General features: G+C 38.2%; 1 protein-coding gene across 1 annotated transcript in view; it reads left to right on the top strand.

Moving 5' to 3' along the window:
• The window catches only part of LOC139934822 (forkhead box protein F1-like), a 31,368-nt gene extending 11,297 nt beyond the window's left edge, over positions 1-20,071 (top strand). Inside the window, exon 2 of the mRNA XM_071929225.1 lies at positions 17,123-20,071. Within this exon, the coding sequence (XP_071785326.1) occupies positions 17,123-17,253 (131 nt within the window). The 3' untranslated portion in view covers positions 17,254-20,071. The remainder of the gene's footprint in view (positions 1-17,122) is intronic.
• Positions 20,072-20,689: the final 618 nt, after the last annotated feature.

Here is a 20,689-nt window from a genome sequence, read left to right as displayed (position 1 = left end):
TTGAAACCGGTTATCAAGAAGAGTCTATATCCAGTCACACGCACTCTTTGTGTGTGAGATTCTAGTCTGTTGTTTTTTTTCCCCGAAGAAATTGACATTATTCTCCCCCGGGTGATGGATGAATATAGGTACGGTTCAAAGACAAAGATGGACAGGCGTTATGAAATAGATCGCCACCCTTAATGGTTGACTGCAGAATGAGAAGATGCGGTCGTGGTCCAAGAAGGCATGAAACACCTGAGATAATAGTAGGAGAAGTTACTGCTTGAGATTAACGGGGGAAATCTCTGGCGGACCGGAGGAAAGAAAAACAGGTTTTTTTTTGCGGTGTGACTGGAGATAAATGTTGCAATTATGCCCGGGTTGAAAGGTTACGATGTGTGGAAAACATGTCATGTGATTTGAGTATGCCACAGGGTGGGACATGGTTACTGTGTGTTTTATGCGTGGTTGTCATCAGAACCTCTGTTTTGGGGTAAGGGTATGTTGATGCTGGTGTGAGATTTCGCCATGTTGTTGGTGTTTGGACTAACTTGGATCCATATGCAGTGTTTGCCCTTTACTTTTCCATTGACTACCCAGCAGGACAAGATAACCAGTAATTTCACGTCTCTGCCAGCTTTTTAAGTTATCCATACTTTTAAAGGCACTGTGGACTCTGTCGGTGATTACTCAAAATAATTAAAAGCATAACAAATTACTTGGTAACAAGAAATGGAGAGATGTGGACAGTAAATTTTTAAACATTATGAGAAACGACTCCTCTTAATTAACGTGGTTTTTGAGAAAGGTAATTTCTCTCTCAAATAACTGAAACCTTTTATTATGCATCTGAAACTGAAAGCACACTAAGTTGAGCAAAATGTGTGTTTTTCTTCATTATTTTCCTGCAAATTCGATGACCAATTGAGTCAAAGTTTTCACAGATTTGATATGTTGTAAATAAAAAATGTTGGGATACACCAAGTGAGAATATTGGTCTTTGACAACAATCAAATGTGTCCAGTTTCTTTAAAGGCAGTGGACACTATTGATAATTACTAAAAATATTTATCCGCATAAAACCTCACTTGGTTACCAGTAATGGGGAGAGGTTGACGTAGTTTTCGAGAAAGAAGTAATTTTCTACGAATTTGATTGCGAGACCTCTAATTTAGAATTTGAGGTATCGAAATCAAGCATCTGAAAGCACACAACTTCGTGTGACAAAGGTTTTTTACTTTCTCTTTCATAGTTATTTTGAAACCCCGACGACCAATCAAGCTCAAATTTTCACAGGTTTGTTATTTTATGCATATGTTGGGATACACCAAGTGAGAATACTGGTCTTTGACAATAACCAATAGTGTCCACTGACTGTCTCCAATTGTATGAAATGAGATGCTTTTCGTCAGTGAACTTTTCGCGTCTCTCACTTGATAACATAATAAGATGATTTTGTTGGAGAGTTCCTTGTGATTCCTGGAAAGTCGGAGGGGCATTTCGCTGGGATTAAAAGGATGTGGTCCGTGATGCAATTGAAGACGTTGTATAAGATGTGGTTTTTAATATTACAATGATTCACCCTAGTTTCTGTGAATCTGTATACAGAAGTTGGGTTGTTTTAAGTGATTGGATTCGCCCAGTTAACAAACAAAAGTTTTGACTTGAGACACCAATTTGTGGCTGGCTACATTTAAATGATTCGCCATTATATTAGTAGTTCCTTGAATCTTGATATACAAGTTATCGTGGTATTGTTTTAAGTGATTGGCATAGCTCAGTTGTTTTCTGGAAAGCAAATTGGGGTTTTTGTCATGCGATATCAGCAATAGTAAAGGAAAAGTGTGTACTTTCATGAAATGTTAATTACCAAAACATAACGTAGGTGATACTACTACATTTATTATCATATAGAGCGATTTCAGTATCTTCGAAGAGATTTACAGTTGAACATGTAAGAATAAAGAACAGTGCAAACATTTAAATTGGAAATTAAAGAGAAATTGGTGAATTTAAGGCAAAAAGCAAATGGTAATAATTACACACAAAAATAATAATATCCTAAATAACAAGTTACATGAACACAATGACAGAAATGTGATCAAACGCGAAAAGGGGTTAAGAGGCTTTTTAAAGTTGTTTTTTTTTTTTTGCGATTACAGCAGATCTATACGTGCAAGTTATGCTTTGTTTTTAATAATAGGTAAAGCCACGTTTATGAAACCGAAATTCTGTTGAGGAATTTTTCTTGAGACATTTAATGCAATAATGTGGCATCTATACAACTGGTATAAATGATAGTACCGGTTCTTGGACCGTGTGTCTGTTCGTCTGGAGAAATGTTTACGTCTGAAAAGGTGTCATCTTCGAAAAAATTTGAGCTGGTAAGCGTTCGGATCATTAGTTTTCTTCTCCAGTTGACAGAAGTAAAGGAAAAGCATGATACTTAATAGGTCTAAACGTCCCCTTTCTAAATATGTTGTGTCCGTCTCACCTTAGAAATACAACTTACCTTGAGAAATGTTTCTGAAAAAGAGCATATTATGACCCTACCGCAGCATATCCCCCAAACAGTGCTGTTGTGCCGGTTGTTTTTTTGTGTATTTTTTCTTTTAATGTTAACTTCCCGCTTTTAAGGATTCGGGTACCTTTTCAAAATGTCCACAGATTTACATTTAACTTACAGGGTTTGAAGATAATGATAGTGGAAAGCTTCCCTCCAAATATTACTAACTAAGGTTTTTTTAGTTTTTGAGAAATGAGTAAAACAAGTCACCAAATAATTTTGGTCTCATGAGACCAAAATTATTTTAGCATGTAAAAACCCCTTAACCAGTTATGATATTATACCAAAACCATAGCATAACTGGTTAATACGTTTTTACAACATGCTAAAACTAAGACGAAAATTATAAATTTTACTAATTTCTCACAAACTACAGCACCTCAGTAAGTAAAATTTCAAGGGAAACTTTCTTCTATCATAATCTTCAAACTATGTAAGTTTAATGTAAATCTGTTGACATTGTGTTTTTTATATTTTCCTAATTCCAACCCATTTTTGAAAACCACATTTCACTGTGAATCCTGTAGTGCAACCAGTAGGCCCTATCGTTGTGATGAAACATCTGTTTCCCGAACACACAGTCAATGTTGCTCGGTTGAAATTATGTTATGAAGTACAGGAAAATTGATGGGTGTGTTAGGCATCTCTCAACACGACGCCCGAAGGCGCCCGACAGTTGACCGGGGCTATTATTGCCAACATCACGGCATTACAGAATCTCTCGTTCTCTCTCTCCCCTACAAATCCCCCCGTATTTCTGAATCATAATTACCTCCTCTGAAATCGTGTGATGTTTTTCTAGGACTTAGATGAGTGGCTTAGAGAGAAAATATTGTGAACTCTTGGGTTGTTTTGAGGCACTGTGCTGTGTGTGAGGTGAGGCACGGGTTGGGGGAAGTAAATATGGTTGGTGAAGTCGACTGGTTTGAGTGAGCACTTTTTACTTGATGGTTCATTTTGGTTCGGCAGTGTGTCGAACGAAGAATATGTGAAGATTATGTGAGCGTCTTGGGTGTAGTTTACTGGTGGATATATGTTGTCCTGGATGGTTTGGTGTTCAACTGCCGAACAATTTGACAAGTCCAATCAACAATGCCTTGTATCTCTGGTCATTTCAATCAACATTGTTTATACCAGCCTACACCACATGCACATGTCAGCCCTTGTATAGTCGATAAATCCGCCATACTTTTTGTCCTAATATCATAATTTCTTAATAATAATTATACTTCAAATGTCCCGCCTGATAAACAATCTTGTTTGAAATTCTTGTAGACACGATTGCTAATTCCGATTGCAGCGGCTTAGACAATCACATTGAGTAAAACTTGAGAGAAAAAAAGGGTTTTAATTGCGTTTCTTTAAACTTAAACTTCACCACCTTACAATAACACGATGAAGTTTTCATATGTCTGCTGTTTCCAAACGGTTAATGCATTCTTGCGGTATCCCTCTAAACTAAACTCGTGTTGTTCCCCGCCACCCCCCCCCCCCCCGCCCCCGCCCCCGCCCTGGCGCATTTAGGACAGTAACATAACACCCCAGCCTGTACTGTCATTATCAACTTAATCCATTTACGCTAATCGTCCGTGTTAATTGGATGCTAATTGTCTGAAACCTTGGTCCGTATTAACAATAACTGATCTGTGGTTGTGAATTGAAGCCTAGCCTAGTCTGGTGTCCAGTGAACTATGAGCTGATAACCGACTCCCTTGTCTATTCCCACGGAATGGTTTTCACACGAATATGGCACAGATCTTATGAAATGTTCTTCTTTATCTTATCATTGGTATAGCCATGGAGGTAGAATAACATAGTTTTCTGCCGAGCAACCGGGGGCGGGGGAGGGGGGTGTACTTCTGGCCAAGTTTACGTTTGTCTTTAATTTTTATACAAGCTCATCATTGTCAGCGCCTCCTGTATGTTCTTGAAATCTGGCTTATTGTAAACACAAATACAATGTCTAGGTCTAAACTATAAGAACGATGAATAGGTCAATGTGAATGAATAACTTAGGAGGTTGGAAGCTAATGCTTATGGCGGGAGAGAAGGATCGTTTAAAGGGGGGGTACACATCTTTATCAACAAGCAGCTTTTTCTCAATCGTGGATAACTCTCTTGCATTCACACTTTGCTTTTTGTCAAATCGTTGCTGCTAAACGGTTCATTTAGTTATTCCAAAGCACCACCCCCCCCCCTCCCTCCCTCCCTGATAGCATTATGGACTACCTGGAAGACAACATCTGTGTTCGGATTACGATAAACGCACCAGGGTTGCACTGTTATTCTGTTCACCCATGCACGTGATTTAGTTAAAACTCCAGCTGGATCGGGTGGAATTATCACCTTAACTCCCCACGGTCACGCCGACCATACTTATGCGCCGACCCCCCCCCCCCCGAACACCCCAACCCACAACTTGATCCAGTCCAGGTAGTTCCGAAAGATTTAATTTGGGTGAATCCATCCCTGGTCCATTAGTTAGTGCTGGGTGTAAATCCACGTGAATTTTTTATTTTAACAAAAGTAGACTCTAAAAAGTAATGTAGTTCATGGTATACCACACTTTGAACAACCGAGACACAAATAAGCCTGTCTGTCTGAAAGTATTGAAGACAATGAAATAGTCTTTGTAGACTACACAGATCAATAATCCTTATGCCTATTTTTGATTGCCACAATGGAGCTGATGGACATCCATCCAAGCCGTCGATTTCACCAAACTTAGAATTAATCTTACAATACAATATACAATACAATACAATGGGTTTTTATATACATGTAGCGCCATTTCATTTAGACCACAGCGCTTTAGACGAACAATAGCAATGCAGATAATACAACAAATTAACAATAAAGCAATAAACATTAAGGAAAAAGATGTTTTTTAAGAGCTTTCTTGAAAATAGACAGTGAAATTGAGGTGCGTATTGTGATGGGAAGATGGTTCCACAGTCCTGGAGCGGCTTAGGAAAAAGATTTATATGCAGCGGATTGAAGAGATTTGCTGCTCGGTTTATTTTCAGCAAGACGGGTTTTGTCTGATGCTGAGCGAAGCCCAGCCCTAGTTTGAATGTGAAAAGAAAAACAATCTTAGGACTTGTGACGGGTTCAGTTCTGTATCCAAAAGCGTAGTACGCATTGAACCATTGAACCCATCCTAAGTTAAGACGGGTTACTCGTCCCATACTCGAGATAAGATTAATCCTAGCGTTTCGTGAAATCGGCTGCAGGTTCGTTATTGCTGGGTCTTAGTCCGTATGAAATGATTATTTTTGGAAAACAGAAACGAAACAGACGACTCCAAAAAGTTCGATTTTTAAAACCATCCTACTTTTTAGTGTTATGTAAACAAAGTTCGCACAACTACGATCCCCCAGACACAATATTTGAAAAAGATCGATGTATAGAGTAAATAGTCTTTGAAACTACACAAATCATTGCTGCCTGTTTCGATTGCCAAAACCGAATTAAAGGCACTGGACACTATTGGTAATTAATCAAAATAAGTGTTATCATAAAAACGTACTTGGTAACAAGCAATGGAGAGCTGCTGATAGTATAAAACATTGTGAGAAACGGCTCTCTCTAAAGTGACGTAGTTTTCGAGAAAGAAGTAATTTTCCACGAATTTGATTTCGATACGTCAGAATTAGATTTTGAGGTCCCGAAATCAAGCATCTGAAAGCACACAACTTCGTGTGACATAAGCGAGCTCAAATTTTCACAGGTTCTTTATTTATGCAGATTATGTTTGATACACCAAGTGACAATACTTGACTTCGACAATTACCACCAGTGTCCATTGCTTTAATACCGATGTAAACGTGCGTAAATTCCGAGACAAAGACCCTCTTTTCTAAAGTTTGCTGTTTTCCCCAACGTGTGGCAGCTGAATTTTGAAGTATTTTAACGCTTCAGTTTGTGACTTTTCAACCTTACAACATATTTATGTCACTTTTTTGGCAGTGACATTTTTACGGCAGTCTATAAAAAACGGCACTATAATGAACAATTAATACCGTTATCTTCACGCTTGCCAATAAATGGGGCTCATTAATGTTTGGGTAAGGTGGACGTTCAATCAGTATAATACATTTTGCAAACGCATGACATTTTTGGTGGTTTTTCACTAGAAATTAAAATGTGGTGATATAAATTTGAGGGCCAATTTCGAGCTCGTTGCTGTATCGGGTTAACATCACAGCTTCAGGTTACGTGTTTCTGTTGTAGTTGTTGATTGCAAGAACAAAAATCGTAATGATTCATCTAAATTAAAATAAATAACTATCCACATCGTGCATCTTCGCGCGGTTTGACTTTCTGGTCCCCACGTTATTATAGACCTCGGGGAAACAGAACAATCTGTACGATGTTTTAATTTCTCTTCTAAATTCAAGGATAATTGTGTCTCAACGAATGTTATGGCCGAAAAGACGGTGTTTTTCGGAAGCCCTGTTGTTCAGGCAACTTTGTTATAGGCTCGGCGGTAACTCATTGCACGAGATTGTAAAAACAACAACCGAACCCTCTTTGGTTTATTTGACTATGATTCTTCCTTAAAGGTGATTTCGGACAGTTAAGTTCACGAGTTCTCTAATCCATGCGTGTTTGATGAGAGGGCATGGATTGACTGGATGTTCCAATCTTTACTGCAAACATTTTTAAGTCATTAAATACAGAACACCTTGGGGGAAGTACCGATAGAGATATGGTTGTAGATGCTTTGTGCACTCTGAAGACGTTTTAGTTGAAGCGGTGAGTGACAACACTTTGAAAGTGTTGAATCCAGCATTGTATGTGTTAAATCCAGCATTTTATTTAACCAACAATTTAAGTGTCAGCTTAACATTTAACAAGCTGATCCAACAATTCTCATGATTTTTTTTTTTCTTTGAGAAAAGTTGAATTAACACTTTCTGCGTTGGTTTAAAATGTGAAATGCTAGATTTAACGAACAACACTCTGGATCCAACACTTTCAAAGTGTGGTCACTCACCGAGCTTATCCAATTGTTGTACTCAACACTTTACTTTTTAGAGTGTTTGATCATAGTTTGAACTCCTTGGGTCCTAGCTCTATAGCGTGATCCATCATACCCCATGCAATGACATTACATGTGCACAATTTGCACATGTCCATATACATGTACATGTACGTGTGCAAGTATAGTGTAAGTTAAATGTACATGCAATCAAAAATGAGCATAACCTGTGACGTCATCAGCAGCAGCGGTATGGGTCATATCTGAACTATCCAGGGGTTAGTCGTGACAGGCCGTGTTAATAGCTGACCGAGGGGCCCCCTTGTCATTCTTGCTTATTACGTATACACTAACTGCCTAGTTTCCATCGTAGGTGGTCCTGTACCGTAAAACAAAATCACCAAGCTCGATACAGCACAGAGAGAAATGATACAGCTACTGCCTTTTTTGGTTTTCCTGGGGTCGATTTCACAATTAGTCCTTAACTAGAAGCCCTTTACACGACAGCAGTTTAACAAGGGTCCCCTGCTTAAAGGAACACGTTGCCTTGGATCGGACGAGTTGGTCAAAACAAAAGCGTTTGTAACCGTTTTTTATATAATGCATATGGTTGGGAAGATGTTTTAAAAGTAGAATACAATGATCCACACAAGTTTGCCTCCAAATTGCGTGGTTTTCCTTCTACTGTGCGAACTAACACGGTCGGCCATTTATGGGAGTCAAAATTTTGACCCCCATAAATGGCCGACGTGTTAGTCGACGAGGTAAAAGGAAAACCACGCAATTTTGAGGCATGTTTGTGTGGATCATTTTATTCTACTTTTACAACATCTTTCTACCCATATGCAATTTATAAAAAACGGTTACAAACGCTTTTCAAAGACCAACTCGACCGATCCAAGGCAATGTGTTCCTTTAATGTTAGCGCGGTTGCTAAACTTTATCAAATGCGCACCTCGTGTGGCAAGCTGTCCATAAAGGACGGCAATTTTTTATTTTTTTTGAGAAGAAGGACCTTTCATGTTTGGTTTGTGTGGATCATTGTATTCTTACTTTTAAATTATCTATTCAACTGTTCGAATTCATAACAAACGGCTTCAAACGCTTTTCAAGACCAACTTGACCGATCCAAGACAACGTGTTCCTTTCACTTAAACCTTTCGCTGGCAATATATGATTAAGAACACACATTGACATGTACATAGGCCAGGAGTACAAATCTACCCCCGTCTAATTTGATTTGTTTTGTCCTGCAGACGCACCCGCAATCCAACCCTAAACGCATAAATGTATAATACGGTCGGCCACAAAAAAAAAAAAAAAAAAAAAAGACCAGCGCAACCAGATATTCCTTGCAAGTGCTGCCAACACCTGGTTTGGTTTTTCACACCTCTCCCCCAAGCCTTCTCATAACAAACCCTCGCAGACCTATGGATTTTACATGTTGGTTATCGCCAGTGTAGGGGCTTAGCTCTCTTCGTTTGCCCTGGCCCTCCTTGGCGAGGTTTTGATTGAGTCGGATTTGAGAAAGTTTGTTCTTCTCCCGGGCGCGATGAGTGGTGACGGACGGTACCGAATACCGGCGCGGATTGAGCGGGGAGTCGCCCGGGGCTGGATTGACTTAGTCACGGTACGGGATGATGTGCTCCGTCCGGTCCGAGAGTCTCGCTCTTCGTACTTTTGTGTAGCTGGTATTAAAGGGAACACGCAGCATTTTGGCTTCTGCCAATTTGTTGAAAATTAGATTTACTAAAAGTGTGTCCGTTATTTTGTCTGGCCATAAGCTAAATTAATTTAAGAGCAGGATTTGTTTAAATTGCAATACAGCTTCTAACGAGGTTATTGGTAGGCCTATGGTTTTCTTCCTAGGAAAAAAACCCACACACAAACACACTAATTAGTATTCTGTTTTAGATTAGTTATTTGGATCTGATTTCGTGCTGGAAACTCGTTATGTAGGCCTATGGAACAACCTCTCTATATATGTATGCGACTATCCCCTATATTGTCACAAATCTGTGCAACAAGGGTGTTTTTCTTTCATTGTTTCTTTCAAGCAAGTACAATGTTGAAAATGAAGTAGCCTTGGAAATTCCCTCTGAATGTGTGAAGAAAGCCAGTGGTTTTTAGATTATTAAGCTATTGACACGCGGTGAGGTCCGTGTCAGTAGCAACAGTGGCAAACGCAAAACTTCCTCCCTTGTGGCTGTTCACGACCAACCTCGCTACACTTGTTAGAAACATTTCCCCGACTCAGTCTGTCATTTCTACCTCCATGGTCTCACTCTCTTGTCTGTCTTGGTTACTACATGGAGGCTCCCCTAGTGCCTTGTCACTGTTTTATTGTCCCTCCCAGGTGCACCATTAAACCATCTCGGACCCATTAAGGGCACCGGGCTAGCTTCGTTTGTGACCTATCTACATGTCGTGATCAATTTGTTTGCGTGCGGGTGGGACTTTTCAGTGCACACCTCCAGCGTGTTGTTGGCTGTCAAATTATTGACCTCGCCCCCCCCCCCACCCTTTACCACAACTAGTACCACGGTACCACAAACCACCAGTGCTACCACCAAATGTTCGTAGGTGCAGCAGTGGTTACAAGAAACTTTGTGAGTGAGTTTTTCACAAACAACCTAAATAGTGGGATCGATGAAGAATTTCACCCTAACCAAAAGACGATTAACCTCTGAGCAGTTCATGACAGTTTCTTGATTTTACAAATTTAATCTTTTATATTGTACTTGTGATTTTGTGTTTGATTGGGGTTTTTTTTGGGGGGGGGGTGGGGGGTTCCGTTTTTAAAAAAAAATTCCAAGTCACAACTTGTCTGCTCACAGCACTTGATTATTGTATTTAAGATTTATTTTTCACATTATTGTTTAAGGTTTGAAAGACATTGGACGCTAAAATAAGTAATTGTCAAAGACTAGTCTTCTCAGTTGATCTTAACATGTGCATAAAATAACAAACTCAAATTTTAGCTCAATTGGTCGTCGAAGTTGCGAGATATAATAATGGATTAAGAAAAAATACCATTGTCACACGAAGCTGGTGCTTTCAGATGCTTGATTTCGGGACCTCAAAATCTAATTCTGAGGTCTCAAAATTAAATTCAAAAAATATTTTAGTGGAAAATTACTTCTTTATCGAAAACAACGTTACTTCGGAGGGAGCCGTTTCTCACAATGTTTTATACCATCATGCTCTCACCATTACTCGTCACCAAGTAAGGTTTTAAGCTAACAATTAGTTTGAGTAATTACCAATATTGTCCAGTACCTTTAAGAGAGACTCTCCTGAAAGTTCTTCAAATTACGGGTTAACCTTGACAATAGTTCATGTATTCTCACGAACGGAACGTGAAGTCTTGGGTTGCTTCTTGAAGACGCGTATTGAAGTTGATTGGTGTTGCTGGACCATGGATGGGGGAGGTTGTACTGGATGGCCAGCTGATTTTGTTGAATTCTATTTGCGAATTGGTGTGCCATAGGCTATGTGAGTTTGCATAGTCTGCTGTCAGAGTTAGTCTGGTGCGAGGTACTGTTGGTACTGTCAAGATTGGTTTATTAAGAAAATAAACGTAAGCACTCGTTTCGAAAAAAAAAAATCTGAGCGGTGTGGATCCCCCTATATACCAGCCATTTATCATAATGACGTGAATACATTGGCCACATTAGCTGGCAAAACCCATGGCATGAATCTATTTTGGAAAGTGAGTCAGTGTATGGTGCAGTGTTGTCTTACAAAGTGTGGGACCATTAATGAGAGCAAGCAGTTGCAAACCTGACACGATAGGGATGAACATAAGATAATGGTGACGTCATGGTATTCGTAAAGGTGTTGAATAGACGTCGCATAATCTTCTGGCAGATCGTTTGTGTTTTCCTTGCGTCTGTGTATTAACATTACATAAATACAATAAGTGGTAAATTGTAAAGTAACGTCATTGTTCTGCTTTTTTTTATTTAGCACAACTTTCTTCTGTGATTCGAACGCTTCTTCGTTTCGTGTTACTCAGTTGTTGCCTCTCCTTATAGATATTGTTATCGCTGATATAAATAATAAACAGGCAAAGTATATGGGCCCCATACCTTTGTTTGTTTTTAGAACCTTTTCGACTGTTAGATCCTTTGTAAATATAGATGTAAGCATTATGCAATAAAAGTAACCTGTGAAACTTTCATTTCAAAAAGTGATCGCGATTTATATCCACACCTAAACTGAAGAATAATCCCTAACGGAATAATCCCGGCAGCACTATTTAGATTCATGTTTTGGGGCTTAAAAACTGATACCTTTTTTACATTATTTCGAAGTGAAATACTCCTCAGAATGCTAAACACTATCGAAAGCTGTTGCAGGCTCCAAACCAAATGTATAAGTTACCATTGATTTTAATAAGGTGATTACCAAAGGAATACCATCCCTTTAAAAGTTCACCACGTCTGCAACCCGTCACTTCACTAACAACCTCGTTCCCATGGGGGTCTAGACCTTGCCTGGCGTTATTACCGCAGCATGACCAGCCGGTCTCTCCGTGGTTTCAGCACCCATCAGATCAACCATCAATTCTCGGTCAACCAGACCCCCATGATTTAGGTGTTTTCCCCGATAACCGTGGTAACAAAAGACTCGTTAATTTATTGAGTTTTTTTGTTTTTTGTTTTTAACGAGAGGGGTGTTTGAACCGGGGAATGTGTCGGTGTGGTAAGTGTGCGGACACACCCTGGAATCATGCTGGAACTCACCGCTGCACCGCTCTGCCAAAGTTGTCCACGACTGTAACATGGTTTTGAAATCATTTAGTTTCCCCTTCTTCAGTTAATTAATCAATTTTATTCTGCCTTCTTATTACATTATTTTAGAGGGAAAGGGACTGAAATGTTCACTTCAATGTCTGTTATTGTACTGTAATAATAATTCAAAATGAACGAACGCTTGAATGCACTAGTTTTTTTGTTTTTTAATTGGCCTTGAAAACACTGAAAACAGTTTTTGTTCAAACTGTTATTCCTGTGACTCAATGTAATCGATTTAGCTTAAACTTTCACAGGTTTGTTGTTTCGTGTTGGCTTTATGTTTTGGGTCACATACGATTTGGATAGGCCTGCATTTACCTATGTTACCAATGTTGTTTCAAGTAATGTTAAAACAAATTATTAAAAACAATTGTGAGAATCAATGGAGATTGTCACGCTTTATTATTGAACAAGGTTTGGGGAGAGTTTTTGTTTGTGCGCGTTAGCAATGTTCTCTCAACTTCGAAAGTGTACACTACATATTGTATTGTAGTTATTATCGGGTATTACGAAAACACATGTCCAATTTGTAAACTTTTGACGCAAACCCCTCATTAAATCACCGAAAGTCAGCTTTCCCCGACACCGATGCACATTTTTAGACGAAAACAACTAAATCGTAAAAACCAGCTCAGCGACTGGGGTGTTAATTGTGCATGAACCATACGACCAATGGACTGCTGCGGTAACATGGTTGGTTTTCAACGACCGGTGAAAGCCAGGGAAGCCAGGGGGACCTTAGGGCAGCGTTGACACGACACAAACCAGATGGCTATACGTTATCGACGTACATCAGGCCACCTAGCCTGCCAGAGAAATGGATCACAGTACATTCAGAGAGTGTGTGGTGTGTGTAAGAACGAAATACAGAAACTAGTACCATTCTTGACGGTTCATTAAAGACACTGTTGTCGATCTCACCAAACTCTTCTTAACTTAAAGGCAGTGGACACTATTGGTAATGACTCAACATAATTATCAGCATAAAACCTCACTTGGTAGCGAGTAATGGGGAGAGGTTGATAGGATAAAACATTGTGAGAAACGTCTCCCTCTGAAATAACGTAGTTTTCGACAAATTTCGAGGTAATTTTCCACAAATTTGATTTCGAGACCTCAAGTTTAGGATTTGAGGTCTCGAAATCAAGCATTTAAATACACACAACTTCGTGTGGCAAGGGTGTTTGTCAACTTCGACGACCGATTGAGCTCAAATTTTCACAGGTTTGTTATTTTATGCATATGTTGAGATACACCAACTGTATGTGAAGGCTAGTCTTTGACAATTACCAATAGTGTCCACTGCCTTTAATTGTATTAATCTTAGGACTTGTAGGAGGAGCTAAGTTCCGTATCCATGAGAACGAGTAACTCGTCCTAACTCGAGTTATGATTAATCATAATCCTAGCATTTCGTGAAATCTTCTGCGGAATATCTTTGGTAATTGTCAAAGACAACTGTTCTCACTTAAGTTTGTGTATCCCTCAAATAATCATGAAAATCTGTGAACATTTGGACTCAACTTGGCATTGAAGTTGCATAAGATATTTAAAACAAAAATTGCACATACTGATGTGTTTTTAGACGCCTAGTAAAAAAAAAAAAAAAAAAAAAAAAAAAGTCTTACAACATTTGGGTAAGAAATTACCCCTTTCTAAAAAACTACGTTATCTTAGAGAGAGAGCCGTTTCTCAAAAAATATTGTATACCATCAACTGCTCTCCGTTTGCTTGTTTCCTAATAATTTTTTACTAAGTAATTAAATTATGTCGACAATTATGTTGAGTTATTACCAACATTGTCCAGTGCCTTTAATGGTTTCTGACCACCTTTCTCTGTTCTACCTTTATCCTGCTCGAACTGTCAAGTGAGTCTGTACGTGCCGTAGGTCTCTCTCTTAGTGAAATGGAAGGGATCTGTTAGGATGAAATCCAAGCCCACACAAGCGCCCGGACGTCTGAAGATCTTGATCAGAGATTTGGGTCGGAATATTATGTGACTTTTCCACATATCAGCTGGCGTATAGATCGGGTGGGATTCTGCTTGGAAGTTAGTTGTAAAATGGGGGTGTCAAACGCGGTCAGGGAAAATTCGACGCTCGATTTAGTTGATAATTTTATTCAGGCCTCTAACTGCAAAACTATATTGAAAAATTGAATATCGCAATCAGTGATGACTCTGGGAATGGACGCTATGCAAAACATTGATACTGTGTGGTTTTGTCACAATAAATTACAGAGACTCCAAATTGGCATCATAATAGTGGTGTTGTGGTAACGAAACGACACCATTGTCTTTGTGTTGTTGGTAGAAACCTGGTAGAGATCAGTGCTTCCTCTGCACCATTATGTTGTAAAATGTTGATTCTTTTGGGGTTGCCAATACACATGCTGTCAAATTATAACACCACGGTTTTCGCAGTGAAGTTTCAATACACACCTCAATTAATGATAACAATGCCAATTCTCCAAATCAATAGAAAGGAAAGATACAGGACCATGAAGCAGAGACATTGTAAACATAGAAGAATAAAACTATATTGTCCAATAATGTTGGTGGTCCCTATGTTGTCGTCTTTATCTTATATTTTCTTTTAAAGGTACCGGACACATTTGGTAACTTTCAAAGACCAGTATTCTCACTTGGTGTAACCCACAACATAAAAAAAATGCATCAAATAACAAACCTGTGAAAGTTTTGACTTCAATGGTTGTTGAAGATGCAAGAGAATAATTATTATATGAACGAAAAACACTCATGTTGCACATGCGTGTGCTTTCAGATGAATAATTAAAGTCTTCACCTGAAGTCGTTATTGTTTGAGTGAGAAATAAATATATTTCTACAAAACTGTTTTACTTCAGAGAGTTTTACTTCTGTTGTATCAACAGCTCTCCATTATAAACTTCCAAGTAAAATTGTATGCTAATAATTATTTTGAGTAATTACCAATAATGTCCAGTACCTTTAAGCAATAAATAACCACAAAATTGATGTCATTCATTTAAACGTCCAAAATAGTCAGACGGCAAGTATCTATGGAGGCTTTGGAAGTTGATGATAGATGAAGCAGTTCAGAATGCTCAATCCTGGAATTTCTGGACATAAATCTACTCGAGGTTTTCGTTTCTGCGTCTCGACAAAAAAGCATCAGCGAAACTGTGTGGTAAACAAGACTGTAATTCACTAGGAGAATGCCGGCAATAAAAACTGCATTACTTCCAAATGTCAATCGGGCTGGTCAACTTTGAGATGGACACACAACACTCAAAACTGTGAAGTGGAAAACTGTACATTGAAGGTTTTGTTTTTGAACTACATCTTCTTTTCGGGTGGTTAAAAAATGAAAATACAACAATTTAAAATGAAAGTCTTATCTCAATCATGAAGGAAGGTCTCAATCGCCTGTGTGTGTCCAACTTCTTACGGTCAAACCATCCCCTTCCCCCCACCACCACCTCAGCCTGACCCCTTCCTTATTCATTGGTCCCTCAAGTTGGAAAGACTCTGCTATGTGTTGAAACGTCATTTCATCGACACCTTTTGTTTGTGCATAATTACAACAAAACATTAATTTTTCAATGTGATTATAACCAATTTTCGCCGTGTTTGTTGCATTGTTGTTTTTATTGTGTTTTTAAATGATTGACATTTATATTTATTTTAAAAAGAAGCAAAACAGTCTGATTGTGCAAAAAAAAAAACGAAAGTGGATGATTATTTCGTACCACCATTCGAAATTGGTGAGGTAGGCCAATATTCGATAGACATTTGAAAACAATAGCGTGGAAATAATCAATAGAAACGTGAATGATTGTCTTGAAGTCAAACCGAATTTGCCAGCCATTTCAAATTTAAGTCGTTTACTTTCAGGTAAAAACAATGAAACACAACTAAACGAAGTAGCCCCCAATCTTGTGGGGGTTCGATGTCATCAACAATTGAACGTTTTGGAACATGGACCCCCCATCCCCCGCGAGTTCCAACTGTATTTAGTTATTATGATTTGTATTGAGTTAAATTAAAGAGAGTTTCTGATGGAAACAAGAAGGGAACGAACCTGTCATTAAAAACGTGTTTCGCTCCATTTACAAAAAGTACCCAGGTCACGATACGGGGTCTTGTCGTTGCTTGACTTACCAAGAGCCAACAGTGTGTATAACTTCTGTAATAGAGGGCGCTGTAGAGACTGCGCACTTATCATGCTTTTTCGAACGCTGGGTCGCAAGCAATTTAAGTGCCGCGAATTTTCGAGAGATATGCACCGTGTACAAGACATTCTACGTTCACTATTGCAAATTACGTCATGGACCACATTGTTTAGTTATGTTAACTCCGAGTTGAATAATAAGATTGGCATCAATTCTGCTCATCACGATGAAACCAAACTACGAATAAAATAGACGAACAAACAAACAAAATATCATGAACAAACTATGTCTCCTCTAAACATACATGTACATGTTAACTGTTAGCGATCATCATTAATTTAAAACAAGTAAAACAATATCAACCACACCCACCAATAAATAAACTAGTATTTAAAGGAAGACAATGAAATACATTTTCAAAACCTTAGTTGGTCAATAGTTCATTCAATTCTGTATAATTTAATTAAATTTTAAAAGGATTTAAACAAAAGATATGTATATGGTAATAATACTTATCATTTTATTATTAATTTGTCATCATAGCCATCATTTTCCTTTGTGGTGTATAACTTGATAATATCTTTATTTACATTATAAATTAAGCAATTTGTTGTTTTCTCTTGTCTTTCTGTGCTACAGCCACTCTTCAAGGGATGAGGAATGCAATCCAATCTGAGATGAATGATTCTTGCGACCGTAAAGGGTTCCTAATGAGCAGTCAGATACAACAGAGCCTGCAGGGCAGTTACTACGATAAATGCGTGTTGTAGAACACTACGAGCCAAGCGGGCGCGGTCGAGAGTGTTCCCCCGATGTATCAAAGCGACCACCCCCACGGAAATCGTCTTAAGGCCTGGTGGTCGTCATCGTCGTTGCTGGCGATGATGAGCAGTAAACATGACTTTGTGGTCTTACTATTAGGAAGACTGACTTCGTTTGAGGATTGACGGTATTTCTCGTGATGCTTTGGAGCAAGATGCAAGAGAGTTAGATGCATGTCTATGAGCTCCTTTGCCCCATCCTAAAGAAGTGCTGGTTCGTGTTTACTGACGCTTTCTTCCCTGATAACGTTTCTCTACGGACGGGTGTTTCTTTACTGCGAATGCTTATGACAATACAACATTGTTTTTGGAAGAGCAGGACTCGATTTTAAGTATTAGGTCATGCAACCAATCGGTGAATATTTCATCAAAATGAGTTTTGCTTCTGTAAGAAACGAATAGTAAGTGCGATATAGTTTCCGTTTATCTAGGGGTGGTCTTCAACGCTTTGTTGGGACTTCGGAAGAAATTATCAGATGGAAATGATGATGGTACTTGTATCAATTAATTAGTCATCGAGCTTTCAGATTGAATCAAAATGTTGTTTTCAATATTACCAATGTCTTTAATTTCAATTTAGTAAAAAAAAAAGCCATTCCCATGAAGTGTGACAGTGTGTTTTCCCCTCAAGCACCCCCCCCCCTGATGTTGCTGTGATCTAGTGCCCTCTTAGGTAATCAAATGACCCATCATGGCGGATCAATTGTCTTATTTTTTACCTATCCTATGGAGAACTCCCCAAAGTTTGAATGCGAGGAGCGTTTTTGTCAGATATGTTTCTCAGATTGTGTATTCCAATTACAGATTATTATAACTGTGTGGAATTAAAGGCAGTGGACACAATTGGTAATTACTCAAAATAATTATCAGCATAAACCCTTACTTGGTGACGAGCAATGGGGATAGGTTGGTAGTATAACAATTGTGAGAAACGGTTCCCTCTGAAGTGACATAGTTTTCAAGAAAGAATTAGTTTTCCAAGAATTTGATTTCGAAACCTCAGGTTTAGATTTTTAGGTCTCGAAATCAAGCATCTGAACGCAAACAACTTCGTGTGACAAGGGTGTTTTTTTCTTTCATTATTATCTCGCAATTTCGGCGACCTATTGAGCTCAAATTTTCACAGGTTTGTATTTTTGTGTATAAGTTGAGATACACCAAGTGAGAAAACTGGTCTTTGACATTTACCAACTGTCCAGTGTCTGTAATCGCTCCACATATTCGGCAATAGTTATATCAAAAACAATACCACCTTTGAAATGAAGTTTTCACAGGTTAGTTGTACTGTACATAACATCATCAACTATGTATGGATTCCAACCAAACGGTTAAAAAACAAAGTTGTACGTTCCCTTACACGTGTATTTGCTACCCAATGTATCCAAATTGTAAAACCATATCCTGATGTAAAATTTGTGTCCATGCATCTTTATTTGTTATCTTTATATTATTATTATTTAAATAATTGTTGAAGAGTTGTGTACTTGTAAAAAATGATAACTCGTGTTGTGTGCTTGATCAAGAGATGTCCAACTTTTTGGGACCGTATTAATTCAACTGTTTTATTATTTTGTTTTGTGATGATGTGGGTTTTGTTCATGGCAGTAAAGTTAGTTTAATACTGGGTATTGGACATTCACATCGATGTTGCTATTTCGATATTGGATACTGCACATTCACGTGGGTTTGTATAGCAAAAAATATCAATGGTTACGGTTGTTATTTCGATATAGGACATTGTAGATTCACATGTTTGTACAGCAAAACAATATCAATGTTGCTATTTCGACATTGGACATTGTACATTCACATGGGTTTGTATACCAAAATAACATCAATGTTGCTATTTCGATACAGGACATTGAACATTCACGTGGGTTTGTATAGCAAAATAATATCAATGTTGCTATTTCGATATAGGACATTGAACATCCACTTGGGTTTGTATAGCAAAATAATATCAATGTTGCTATTTCGATATTGGACATTGTACATTCACATGGGTTTGTATAGCAAAATAATATCAATGTTGCTATTTCGATACAGGACTTTGAACATTCACGTGGGTTTGTATAGCAAAATAATATCAATGTTGCTATTTCGATATAGGACATTGAACATCCACTTGGGTTTGTATAGCAAAATAATATCAATGTTGCTATTTCGATAATGGACATTGTACATTCACATGGGTTTGTATAGCAAAATAATATCAATGTTGCTATTTCGATATAAGACATTGTACATTCACATGTTTGTACAGCAAATGTTATGAATGTTGCTATTTCGATATTGGACATTGTACATTCACATGGGTTTGTATAGCAAATGTTGTTATTTCGATACTGGACATTGTACATTCACTTGGGTTTGTATAGCAAAATAATATTAATGTTGCTTTTTCGATATTGTACACTGTTCATTCACATAGGTTTGCACAGCAAAAAATCAATGTTACTTTTCCGATATTGGACATTGTACATTTTACATCAATATTGGATATTGGACAATCCAATATCGTAAAAGCAACATTGATATTCGCTGTACAAACGTCCAGTATCCATTATCGAACTAACTTTACTGTCATTGGTTTTTGGGTGTTATATTTAGCACCTCAGTATGGTGTACTTCTGTATATACTGATCGAGTCCATTCTGCAGCTCCTTATTAATCTGTTATCGTGTATTGGTATAATGATAATATTTGTTATCTCTATGTATTTAATGTGACGATAGAACTAATAATATGAATTGTAGAATCCAATAAAGTAAAGTGAAAAATAAAACAAAATCTTAATTTACTTGCAATGGCTTTTGTTGTGTATTAAAAGCCTACTCCAAATTTTTAACTATGTAACTGTTCATGTAATTCTGCTGCTGGCAGCGATTTTAATAGATTTTTAATAAACCATTTTTTTCCCTCTTTTTTTCTTTCTATAAGAACTGGGCCTTTTCGACCCCGTGTGTGAGGGGGTTTCCCCACCCCAGACAACACTCTGTCCCGAAAGGAACACGAGCAAAAGTGCACCCTTTTTTCCTTCCTTAATTGTTTTCTTTAGTTCCTCCCCCCCCCCCCTTCTTTTATCGTAGGTTCAAACACCTTATGAAATTTCCCTCAAATTGAGCGATCACATTTCTAATGCTAAACAATAAAAGACCGTTTAATACTTGTTGAATCGTTACGGGATTTGTGCACGGGCGTGTCGCCTTTGGGGCATATTATTTCGATTGCACAACTTCTTTCTCTCTTGTTTCCCCCTCCCCTTTTCGACAAAATCAAGTGTGGATGCGGACAGTTTGAGCGGGCTTCTTGAAGGCACTTTAATGGACACCTTAGGTGATTGCCGAAAACCAATATTCTCACTTGGTGTATCCCAACATATGCA

Source organism: Asterias amurensis, chromosome 3 (genome assembly GCF_032118995.1).
Source record: "Asterias amurensis chromosome 3, ASM3211899v1".
Classification (NCBI taxonomy): Eukaryota; Metazoa; Echinodermata; class Asteroidea; order Forcipulatida; family Asteriidae; genus Asterias; species Asterias amurensis.
This window is presented reverse-complemented; position numbering and strand designations above follow the sequence as displayed.